Source organism: Geotrypetes seraphini, chromosome 16 (genome assembly GCF_902459505.1).
Source record: "Geotrypetes seraphini chromosome 16, aGeoSer1.1, whole genome shotgun sequence".
In the NCBI taxonomy this organism is placed as follows: Eukaryota; Metazoa; Chordata; class Amphibia; order Gymnophiona; family Dermophiidae; genus Geotrypetes; species Geotrypetes seraphini.
This window is the reverse complement of record NC_047099.1, coordinates 44,797,259-44,810,460: the sequence shown is the minus strand read 5'-3', so window position 1 is coordinate 44,810,460 and position 13,202 is coordinate 44,797,259. Positions and strand designations below refer to the sequence as shown.

General features: G+C 40.7%; 1 protein-coding gene across 1 annotated transcript; it reads right to left on the bottom strand.

Annotated features, from left to right (window-relative positions):
- Positions 1–11,173: 11,173 nt before the first annotated feature.
- On the bottom strand, positions 11,174–12,124 carry LOC117349813 (olfactory receptor 6N2-like). Its single transcript, XM_033923408.1, has one exon. The coding sequence runs from the start codon at positions 12,122–12,124 to the stop codon at positions 11,174–11,176; it is 951 nt and encodes a 316-aa protein (XP_033779299.1).
- Positions 12,125–13,202: the final 1,078 nt, after the last annotated feature.

Below are 13,202 nucleotides of genomic sequence, written 5' to 3'. Positions count from 1 at the left end.
GCCATGAAACTCACAAGTTATTTCACATCATTGAAACAAAAAGTGTGGAATAACTTGTAAGTTTCATGGCTCCACATCATTCTCTTCTTGATTTGGCTGAGAACTTTTCAGCGGCCCCTTGTAATGGTCCTTTCTGCTTATAATGTACCCTCTGAGGGAAGTTTCTTTTCCAATTTTCTTTTAGCCTTTATCATCAGTGCTTTCTGTTTTCTTCATTGGGATGATTTTTCCATTTTTGAAAAGAGAGCCTCTTTCACTTCATCTTTTAACCATGATAGAGATCATTTGGCCTTCCTTCCTCCTTTTTTAACACATCTTGGCTTACATAATTGTCATTTTAAAGAAGGTGCACAGGTGATTTAAACCCTTACTCTGCAGCTGCTCCATTTCACTTTTTAAAAATCATTTCCTCATCTTATCATAGTTGCTTTTTGGAAAGACAAATGGTAATAAAGTCACTTTCCTAAGTGTCTATAGTTATTCACTCAGATTAGCTCTAATATTACTACTACCTCTTGCACCAAGTTCCACATTCCACTAAAGACGAGATCTCAAATAACTTACGCTCCAGAAACAGGAACTTACCTTCCTAGCATTTCATGATATTCCATTTCTATTTTGTTCAAGTGTAATCATTTTAACTGTTCTAATCTGATTTTGGATAATTAAATAATCTCTCCTTTTTCTTTTCACTGTGTTCTATCCATACACAAGTTGCCTGAGTTAATAAAATAATGAGACCAGGCTATAAACTGTAATAGTCTAGATATATTTTGAAGGGTTACATTGACATGAATTCAAAAGAGCCTGGGATCTCTCGGAGAGAGAAAGAGATAATGGTTACTGTGGATGGGCAGACTAGATGGGCCATTTGGCCTTTATCTGCTATCATGTATCTATGTTTCTATGACAGATATCTTAGGGTCCCTTTTATCAAGCTGCACTAGAGGTTTTTAGCACGAGCCGGTGCGGTAAATGCTCCAACGCTCATAGAATGCTGCAAAAATATCCTGGTGTAACAGAGTGTACTCACAAAAAATGTTAGAGGATGTTTCCAAAAAGCTAACTTCCCCAATTCTAGCTTCATACAAAGAGCAGAAGATCGAATTGCACAGCAGGAGGATCAGGTGGAGAACTTTGAAGAGAGAATCTGCATGCTGGAAACCATCAACAAAGCTCTTACCGCATGGAAGACCAGAAAAACATAGGTCGCCATAGCACCCTTCGGTTGATGGGTATTCCAAACTCTATGAAAGATGCCAAGCTATGATCCACCCTTAAGCACTGGCTGCCAGAGGCCTTGGGATTACAGGCCCTAACCATGCAGATGGTTCTTAAAAGAGCTTACCACCTGGGACAATGAAAGGAAGGCAATCAGAGACTTGGCCCGATTTCTATTCGGATACCATCAACATTAGGAATTTCTTTATGAGGGCATAAAAGTTCTTATCTTTCAGAATTTTTTGCCTGTCACCAAGCTATGACTCCCTATTACAACACTCTCTTTAAACACAGTATCAGAATCTAGTGTACCCAGCTTGAGCGAGAGTGGTTCACACTAATAAAGTCCTATTTATGGATTCTTCTAAGGAACTTGAACTCTATATGCAAAGCTTACTGGCTAAAGCAGACCTAAGCAATCTGCACCACTGGAGAACTACAAGGGATAAAGTTCTAGATTAGGAACCTGAGAAGTGTAATCTTAACCCATTACCTTATATAGCCTGTTGACTCTCTGTTAGCATTCGTTAGAGGGTAGCAATACAACCCCATACTCAGATACTACTGGGATCCTTGAAGCAGCAATATAGCCTGTGAATACAACGAAGAACCTCATTATGGTTTTTGTGGCCTGATGTGGTTAGCAAGACCCTTATTAACCCATTTAAAATGCTATATGGTGATGTCCCTAATAGCTTCCCCAGATTTACTGATCAACATAACTCTAACAGCCTGATTCTATCATTCAAAACTCTAAAAAATATCAAATTCAAGACATCGCTCAGCAAATAATTCAACTACTAAATCGCAAAAGTATGGAACTCACTCCCAATTGTAATTTGCACTACCACAGTATATACGCTGTTTTACAAAAATCTAAAAACATGATTTTTGAAGAAATCCCTGCCAGGGGTCCAAAAAGACTCCAACTAATAATACAGAGAGAGATAATGGTTATGACAGATGGGCAGACTAGATGGGTCATATGGCCTTTATCTGCCATCGTGTTTCTATGTTTCTAATTCACCCGAAATAAAGAAAATGTTAATGGTCAGCTGCTATCTTTGATATATTACCTCAGACTATGTGTGATTTAATAACTCTGTATAGCATGTATAATTCTTTGTGAAGTTTAACTCTATACAGAATTCTATATAGCAATATGTTGCTTGTAACCTGCCTAGAACTTTAATTAATGAGATTTTGGTGGGATATAAGATTGCACATATCTAGTGTTCTCCCTAGTGTCTTTTAGCCAGGTGCTCTGCCCCGCTAATTTAAGTGAGCGCCCGGCTGTCTTCCTCGAATGACGTACTTCCCCCCTAGTCAGTGTCTCACCTTTAAAATGCTCAAGTGCTAGCTCTGCAAGAAGATCCCCAAGGAGGCGACAGTGGTGTAAGCAGTGCAGAGATTTTTAGTGCAGGCCAGCGAGGTAAGTGCTCCGCTGCTCACATGAATTCTATGAGTGCTGGAGCATTTACTGTGCTGGACCGCGCTAAAAACCTGTAACACAGCTTGATAAAAGGTGCCCAAAGTGACGTCTATCACAAATGAAGGTCCAGAAAATACAACGTATGCCAAAACAGGAATAAATAGCGAAAACCGAAAAGAACAAATCATATGATGAACAGGAGATGCTAAAATGTGATGTGTAAATAGCAAGAAAAGCCATATGGATATATAGTGAGTGCAAGTCAATACAGTAAACACCCACATATACATAGCAAAATAAAAAAAAAAATTAGCTTGTGGATAAATTGTGGTTGAGAAAGTAAAAAATTAAAATAAGCTGATACTGTTGGAAAAAAATGTTATGTATAACAGATAGGAAATAGTAATATCGCCATATTGATAGAAACGGTAAAAAAAAAAAGACAATGAATTTGAATGGGCTGCAAAGTAAAAGATACAGTATTTCTTTTTTTAAATTCTTTATTCATTTTATAATTCACAAGTGCACAGTAAATATAAAAACAATTACATTACATTACATTACATTAGGGATTTCTATTCCGCCTGTGCCTTGCGGTTCTAGGCGGATTACATTATAGAAGATATCTGGACATTTCCAGTAGAATTACATTTCAGGATAGGAGTATATTACAGTAACAGTAAAGAGTTATGATACTTCAAGTTCACAGAAGATAATACTTGTCACATAAGTTATTACATATAACATACATATTATCATACAATATCACTTGAAAATCCATCACATCGTTCAACATAAAGATATAATCCTCCCCCCATATCCATATACAACAAAAAAGAATATATCACATAAATATAACATCTTATCATTCATATCTATTATTATTATGAATCCAACCCTCCCTCCCCCCCGATCCACATGTAAAAATTAAAATTGGGAAAAGTATAAATTAGTCATTATAAAAATCTAGAAATGGTCCCCACACATCCCTTTTTGAATTGCCAACACTCTTTCCATTCTAAACACTTGACACACTAAATTTCACCAAAAACAGATATTCAACCTAGTATGATCTTTCCAGTTATACGTTACTTGTTGAGTACATTATTGACTATTGTACTTTTCTTGTGTACCATTTTCCCTTTTACATTTGTATTTTGTAAAATTTTCAATAAATTTCCAAGGGAAAAAAAAGAAAAGAATGGCAACTCCTGTCAATATCAGCAAAAGTTTATTATTTTTTGCAGATATTTGAGGCTTAGCTCTCATCAGCATGCCAAATAAGATTGTATCGTATGAAAATGCTACATAATTTTCCATTAACTGATTTATTTGATCCCAAATAGAATTCCAAAAATTTTTAATAAATGGACAATAAAATAACAAGTGGTCTAAAGTTCCAACCTCCAAGTTACAATGCCAACATCTATTAGACCTAGAGCAATCCAATTTTTGTAAACTAACAGGGGTCCAGCATACAGGATACAGTATTTCAATTACAATGGCGCCATCTGGTAGAAACGGTAAAAAAAGACAATGAATGTGAATGAACTGCAAAGTAAAAGATAGTCTAAATACAGTAATGTGGTAATGGCGCCATCTAGTGGAAACTATAAAAAAGGCAATGAATGGCCTGGCTCCCCGCGCTAAAAACTACGATAGCAGTTTGGATAGAATAGTTTATCACATTGACAAATTATGATGTAAACAACTTGATAGGCATTGCAATCGGATGAATGATGTATATTGAAACCTTTATTAGTATGTGGATCTGTGATGGAATCAATGCATATCACATGTTTGCAGACAGAGCAGCAACCGCAGGCTCGTTGGCCAGTGTGTGCAGGTAGCTGAGTGTCTGAGCCAGGTGAAATAGATGGCATCAAGATCTCACATAGATTCCTGTTTCTCGTATGGGCAATAGTAAGCCTCGCCTTTAAAGCATGAATGGCGACCAGGCAACATCAACAATATTTTATATAGGGAAGAAAAGAGACAGTTATCAGCTTCACTATTATGGTCTGAATGCTGATATTTTAAAACATTTAAACATTACATGTTACAACTGTTTTAAACATTTATTTATTTAATAAATCTTTTTTTCACTTGCAGTCCATTTGTTGTCCTTTGTGATGGTTTCCACTAGATGGCGCCATTACCGCATTATTTGAAATATCTTTTACTTTGCAGCCTATTCACATTCACTGTTTTGTTTTTTACTGTTTCCACCAGATGGCGCCATTGTATTTGAAATACTGTATCTTTTACTTTGCAGCCTATTCACATTCACTGTCTTTTTTTACCGTTTCCACCAGATGGCGCCATTGTAATTGAAATACTGGATCTTTTACTTTGCAGCCTATTCACATTCACTGTCTTTTTTTACCGTTTCCACCAGATGGCGCCATTGTAATTGAAATACTGGATCTTTTACTTTGCAGCCTATTCACATTCACTGTCTTTTTTTACCGTTTCCACCAGATGGCGCCATTGTAATTGAAATACTGGATTTTTTACTTTGCAGCCTATTCACATTCACTGTCTTTTTTTTACCGTTTCCACCAGATGGCGCCATTGTAATTGAAATACTGTACTGGATTTTTTACTTTGCAGCCTATTCACATTCACTGCCTTTTTTTATTTTTTTTTTTTTTACCGTTTCCACCAGATGGTGATATTACTACATTACTATTATACATAGATTTTCCCCCATCAGTTTCAGCTTCTTTAAATTGTAGGTTGATTTTCTAGACCACGATTTATCTAAAGGTTGATTTTTATTTTATTTTGCTATGTATTTGTGGGTGTTTTCTGTATTGACTTACCCCCCTCTTCTATGAAACTGCGATAGCAGTTTTTAGCGCTAATACAAGAGGGCCAAGTCTTTTCTATGCATGACCCTAGGGGCTTTGGTGCCTTTCTCATGGGGAACTCCCTACTGCAGCTTTGAAAGGGAAGCCCTTGGGGATTTTTTAATGTCTTCGGGCATGCGCAGTTCCTTTTTCTCGCTGACCTCTTTTGGTTCCGTTCCAAACTGGTTGCATCATTAACTGTGTCATAAAGTTTGATTCTATTTGTTTTTAAGGTGAGGCAACGTCGACAAGAACAGAAAGTCATGAGCTTGATGCCCTTCACCTTTTTTATTTATTACATCTCTTTTCACTTTGCAGTCCATTCGTTGCTGTTTTTTGATTGCTTCCACTAGATTTCACTATTACCACATTATTTGGAAAATCTTTTACTTTAGTCAATTCATCATTCATTGTCTTTTTCACTATCTCCACTAGATGGCGATATATACTACATTATCCAGTATTACCTATTACACATATAGATATCTTTCCAGTAGTTCCAGCTTATTTTAATTTTATTTTTACTTTCTCACCCACAATTTGTCTACAACTTGATTTTTGTATTTTGCTATGTAGATGTGTGTGTTTTCTGTATTGCCTCACACTCACTAACCCTCTCTTCTATTACACTGCGCTAGCAGTTTGTAGTGTGGTGAGCTGCGCTGAATGGCCGGCGCTGCTCCTGACACTCATATGAACTCTATGAGCATCGGGAGCAGTGTGGGCCATTCAGTGCGGCTCCCCGTGCCAGAAACTGTTAACACAGTTTTGTAAAAGGAGGCCATAGAGTTCCTGAGCGTCGGGAGCAGCACAGGCCATTTAGTGTGGCTCTCTGCGCTAAAAACTGCTAGTGCAGTTTGATAGAAGAGGCCCCAAGTCATTGAGATTTGTGTGTGTGATAGAGGAAATATAAATTCCACTTGATAAAAGCGTCACTTTACCTGCAAAGGACTGCATAGCTGACATCGATAACTCAGCTTTTTTGATATGAAAAGTGGAAGACTTGAAATTCCATCTCAGGTCTTTTGGTACAGCTCTCATTCCTCCTTTGTCTGACAGCAGTGACTCTGGGCAACGGCCAGGGATGGATTTCCGATGGGTGATCTGTGCCTAGAGGTGTCTTTTGCCATGACTTTAAAGAGGGAGCTGCATCTGCTTTCTCCTGCGCAGGCTTTAACCTGAACTATGGTTAATTGGAGCTGGTTCCCCACCCCCTTTATTTGGTTTTAGAATTTTAATTTGTGAACCCCTTTGACTTCTATTACAAATATAACTCTGAACCGTACAGGACTCCAGAGTCTCAAGGGGTCCACTAGCTCCAGAAACTGATGAAAGCAGATAAAAAGCTCTAATAGGAGGGAGAGCTCTTATCATGCTGGGAGGAATAAAGATTAGAGCAGGAAGAGAAGGCAGTCAAAAACAGCTTAGGGGCAAGTGAGATGTGAATGGAGCCTCCCCCCGCCCCAACACAGCTCTATTAATGGACCTCACTCCTGCCCCGCAATATCGTCTGTTTCCTCTTGTATGCTTTTCAGCTTTGCTGGTGGTGCCCCATGACCCTTCATTTGCAACTATGATGTGCTGCTCAAAAGTTTTCAGCCCAACCAAGAAGAGCAGTGTTCTCCCTAGCGTCTTTTAACTGGGCGCTTACCCCTCAGTGTCCTCCAGATTCCCCTCTAGTCTCACCTTTAAAGCTAATTACGGCAGCCTGCAGAGCGAACCTAGCAGGCTGCCGTCGGCCTCCACAGTACATTCCCTTTGCTGTGGTCCCGCCCCTGGGTTTTGGCCAGGTACCGTGACCTGGATTGGCCACTGTGAGAATGGGCTACTGGGCTTGATAGACCATTGGTCTGACCCAATAAGGCTATTCTTATGTTCTTAACGTGCTGCGGAGGCCAACGGCAGCCTACTAGGTTCGTTCTGCAGACTGCCTTAATTAGCTTTAAAGATTGGTCCTCGATAAGCGGCGGTCACAGTGTGGAAGATGACCTTTCTCGCTGGGTGTGGGAAGCAGCTGAGGTAAGGCCCCACCCATCGCGAGGGCCCCAGCGGAATTGGGATTGCCATAAAGACACTGGATTTGGACACCGGGGGGGGGAGGGAGAGAGACAGAAAAAGACCTTGAGGAGGGACGGGAAAGCAGACTTGAACCAAAAGGGAGGGGGAAAACAGGGCAAACACCCTGAACTGAGGAGAGAGAGAGATGCCAGGCGCTGGAGAGGGGGAAGACAGAGTGAGAGAGACAGAAAGACCCGGATCAAAGGTGGGAGGACTCAAAATGTTAGAAGGAAGATAGAGAGAGGGGGGCAGATGTTGGACTTAGGGGTGTATAGAGGGAAGAGAGAGAGACTGCAGAGAGGTGGAAAGATGCTGGACCAGGGAGGGAGGAAGAGAGAGGTAGAGAAAGGAGAACAAATGCTAGACATGGGGGGGGGGGTGTTGTAAGCAGAAGAAAGACAGAGAGAGATAGGCCTGGACCAAAGGGGAAAGACAGAGGCAGATGCTAGACTATGGGAGGTGTAGACAGAAGAGACAGAGGGAGAGAGATCCTGAGGAAGAACAGAGAGATGCAAGATCATAATAGAGGAGGGAAATATGTTGCCAATAGGGGTGGAGGAGAGAGGAAGAAAAGTTGGACTCATGGAGGGACAGAGAGAGGATGTTGGTTGGGGGAAGGGAATGTACGGTCAGAAGGAATTCCTCCCAGAAACTAATTAAATCACCAGACAACAAAGGTAGGAAAAATGATTTTATTTTCAATTTAGTGATCGAAATGTGTCAGTTTTGAGAATTTATAATCTGCTGTCTATTCTTCTATAGTTGTTACTGAGGTGACATTGCATATTTTAAAGGTATCTGCCTTGTCCTCTTTGAAAAATAAAACAAATATAAATGATAATTAATATTTTCTCTGCATACAGTGTGCTTTGTGTTTTTTTAAATTTTGTAGTTACCGTTATGAATTAATAAGATTATATTGTGTGTACATGAAAAATGAATGGAAGAAATCGCATTACAAGCACTATTATAATGGGGGTGGGGTCAGGGGTGGAGCTTGGGCTGGGGTACTTGGTTGGTATTTGTTAGACTTAGGGGGTACTTGGCTTGAAGAAGTTGAGAAACACTGGTCTAGGTGACTATGGAGTTCACTCAGTAAGGGCCCCTTTTACAAAGCTATAGTAGCAATTCTCCCATGGCAAATGCACCAAAGTCCATTCAATTCCTATTGGCTTCAGTGCATTCGCTGTGGCAGAATTGCTATCGCAGCTTTGTATAAGAAGCCCTAAGGCAGGAACTACTGTCTCTATGCATTAGATTCAACATGAGTTTGAAGTTGGTTGAATACCACTCTCAAGAAGGGTAGTTTTGAAGGAAATGGAAGGTTTGATACTGGCCAGTAGTTATTTGGAATAAGAGGATCTGCCCAAGTGTCAAACCTTAAAGGAAGTTACTTTTAATTTTCCCCACCAAATTTCCCCGTCCCACCCCACCCCACCCAGCTGGAAAAAACTTCTGGGGAGAACACTGCATATCATACCACATGAATTGAGTTATTTTGAGCTATTTCATGAACCTCCCTTATTTTGAAAATAGTATCTCTTAATGTTGACTGTTTTCATTCAAAGAAAGACTAGTATATGACAATTCAGAAATAATAATTATAGTATAAATAGGTCAGATTCACATATGTTTAGCTCATGTAAACCACTCAGAATTGCCTCCCCAGTCATTAGTAGTGGTATAGAAGCTTCCAATAAACAATTCATGAGAACCAAATTATTAACCTACTAGTCGTTAAGCCCGTTACATTAACAGGTGCTAGAATATATGTGTGTCTGTCTGTCTGTGTTTCTTTATCTCTCTCTCCTTGGCCGCTGTCTGTGTCCTTCTGTCTCCCCCTCCCCCACCGAGCAAAGCTGTCTGCCTCCAGCACACCCCTCCCCCCCAAAGCAGCCCTCTTTCTAACGGTCTCTCCATGGCCCTCTTCTGTCTTCCCCCCAGTGCAAAACTGTCTGTCCCCAGCACACCTCCCCCCCAAAGCAGCCCCCTTTACTTCTCCCTATCTCTCCATGGCCCCTTCTGTCTCCCCCAAGCACACCCATCCCCCCAAAGCAGCCCCCTTTCCCTCTCCCTCTGGCCTCCTGTATTGATTCCCCTGCTTACCCTCCCTGCATCCCGGCGTCTTCTGGCCTGCTCCAGGCTGCGATCGTGGTGGCCGGCCCCAGCGAACCTCACAGGCCACTCCCCAACCCGGAAGCACACTCCCTCCCGACACGATCCCGTGCGTCAGAGGGAATGTGCCACCGAGGCTGGAAAGCGGCCTGCGAGGCCCGCCAAAGCCGGCCACGATCGCAGGCTGCCCCAAAGAGAAGGATCAGCAGCAGCGGTGAGCGAGGGCGGGAGGTGAGGTGCTTGCTTCCGGTTGGTGAGGAGCTTGCTTCGGGTTGGTGAATGAGGAGGGGAGTGATCCCTGGCTGCGTTCTAAAATGGAACGTGGCCACGGATCAGAAAACACAGCGCCAGGGATCACGATTTTTCAAGAGCGCATGCGCGCTCTAGGGTTTTATTATATAGTATCTCAAAAATCCTCTATTTAGAGGCTGACTTTCATTTATTTTTATGGAAGCAATGGCAACTCTGTATATGAGATCAATAAAAAATTATTAGGGAAAACTAAAGGAGAAATTTATTTTAGATCCATAAAAAAAACGGATCACTAATGAAACAAATTAGAATAAATCACTAAATTAAGAGAAAAATGCTTAGTCCGTGATACAAACCATCCACATGGTAATGGTTACATCTGCCACATCATAGCACAACCTCCCTGCCCTACCAGCACATAGTTCAAATACTCTTTCATCTATTTAGCAAGAAAAAAAAAACTTATCTGAAAACTGGCATCCCCACAAGATCTTCAATCGGGTGCAGCTGGAGGTGGTCACCATTATCAAGTTCTTCAATCCACAAAAAAACAATCCAAAGAACAGTAAATCAAAAGTCTTCCTCCTTTAAACAAATAAACTTGGTGGGAGACGCTGGACCGGTTAAATATTGGGAAGTTACGAAAGCATATTGAGCAGCACTAAAACAGAAGAGGGAGGGAGAGAAAATTACCAAAACTTAGAGCTCTCCACATCTCCCAGTTAACTCATGAACTCAAGGCTAAAATCATCTGGAACATCAGAAGCAGAAAGCCTGTGAGGGAATTCTTGGGACCATTCGATTATGAAGGATCAAGAGGGGCATTGAGAGAGCACAAGGCCATAGCAGAGAGACTGAAGGAATCCTTTGTTTCAGTCTTTACGGAAGAAGATGTAAGAGAAATAGTTTTCAAGGGTGACGATGTGGAAGAACTGAACTAGATCTTGGTGAATCTGGAAGAATGTTAAATCACTTGGACTCAAACATTGGCGATTGGAGGGTGGAACATGAACAGCAGCAAGTGATAAGTACTAATAATGCTCCTGCTATGTAATTATATGAAAGCAATTAATTACACACTTCTTCCAGTATTTGTTGAAATCTAAATTAACTGAGGGCGCCTTTTATCAAGCTGCGCTAGAGGTTTTTAGCCTAAGCCAGCATGGGAAATGCTCCGACACTCATAGAATTCCAATGAGCGTCGGAGCACTTATCTTACTGGCCTGTTGAGTGTAGGTAGTACTCAGTGATGTGGACTCATTAAAAATTGTTGTTTATGAATAATTCTTTGTATCGCTGCTCTTATTTCTTTGTTTCTAAGACTGTAAATGAGTGGGTTGAAGAGAGGAGTTAGTACAGAATAGAATACGGCCAGAGTTCTATCATAATTCAAGGAATAACTTTTGGTTAGCCGTACATACATGAATATGATACATGAAAAAAATACCAGGACCACGGTCAAGTGAGCCCCACAGGTAGAAAAAGCCTTTTGTCTTCCTTCAGCACTTTTGATTTTTAGTATGGTAATAATAATCTTCATGTAGGAGGACATGATGAATAGAAAAGTAACAAGAATTATAAATGCATTAACTGCAAAATCCACAAACACATTAATGGAAGTGTCTTTGCAGGCCAAGCTCAGCAGTGGAGGAAAATCACAGAATATGTGCTGGATTTTATTTTCCCTACAGAAAGGCAGTTGGGAAATCAAAATGACTTCTGATACAGGGCACATAAAGCCACAAATCCAGCATCCCATAGTCAACTGGAAGCAAAACTTAGTAGTCATGATAGCGGGATAGCGCAAAGGTTTACATATGGCTAAATAGCGATCATAAGCCATGATTGTCAGCAAATAGCATTCTGTGGCTCCCAGAGAGTGGAAGAAATATGTCTGCAAGAGGCATCCATTGAAGGAAATGCTTTTCTTATCAGCCAGTAGATTTGCAAGCATTTTGGGAATGGTGACAGCAGTGTACCAGATTTCCAGAAAAGACAAAACACTGACAAAAAAGTACATTGGGATGTGAAGGCGGGATTCTAGCCTGATAACCCAAAAAATCACAACATTCCCAGTAATAGTGAGGAGGTAAATGATGAGCAAACCTATAAAGAATAAAATGTTCAAGCCTTTTAAAGATGGGAATCCCACAATTATGAATTCAATCACTGTACTGTGATTACTGGATCTCATGTCAGCAAAGAGTTAACCTGCAAAGGCAAAAAGAAAATAAAATAAGAATAAATAAAACAATCTTCTGGTATACATTTTTCATTTAAAAAGGACAGCAAAACCATGGCAAGATTGATCAGGCATACAAGTAGGTGACGAACTGCTCTGCCAGAGCTCAGAAACAAGTTGTGCAGTCTTTCCAATGTGAATCGGTCTTTAAATCTCCTCAGTTAGTTCAAGAGCTGTAGAAACAACTGTCAGGGTGCATGGGTGATGCATGTTGGATCATGACTGGCCCTACCACAAGGCAGAATAGACATCTACCTGGGGGTGACAGTATTTAAGAGGCTCAGGTCATATTACTTAGTAACATAGTAGATGACGGCAGATAATGCCCCAAATGGTCCATCCAGTCTGCCCAATCTGATTCAATTTAAATTTTTTCTTCTTCTTCTTAGCTATTTCTGGGCAAGAATCCAAAGTTCTGCCCAGTACTGTGCTTAGGTTCCAACTACTGAAGTCTCCATCAAAGCTCACTCCAGCCCATCTACACCCTTCTAGCCATTGAAGCCCTCCCGAGCCATCCTCAACCAAATGGCTATACACAGACATAGACCTTAGTTCTTCAATATATACCATTATTTTCTGATTCGAGATCCACTTTCTTTTAACTCTGTCACTGTTTTCCTCTCCATCACCTCTCTCGGGAGCGCATTCCAGGCATCCACCACCCTCTCCGTAAAGAAGAACTTCCTTACATTGCCTTAAATTATGCCCTCTGGTTTTACCATTTTCCTTTCTCTGGAAAATATTTTGTTCTACATTAATACCTTTCAAGTACTTGAATGTCTGAATCACATCTCCCCTGTCCCTCCTTTCCTCTAGGATATACATATTCAGGGCTTCCAGTCTCTCCTCATACGTCTTTTGGCGCAAACCTCCTATCATTTTTGTCGCCTTCCTCTGGACCGCTTCAAGTCTTCTTATGTCCTTCACTAGATACGATCTCCAAAACTGAACACAATACTCCAAGTGGGGCCTCACCAATGACCGCTTTCCACTTTAGCTGTTATATCAAACCAAACCGTTTGATGATTGC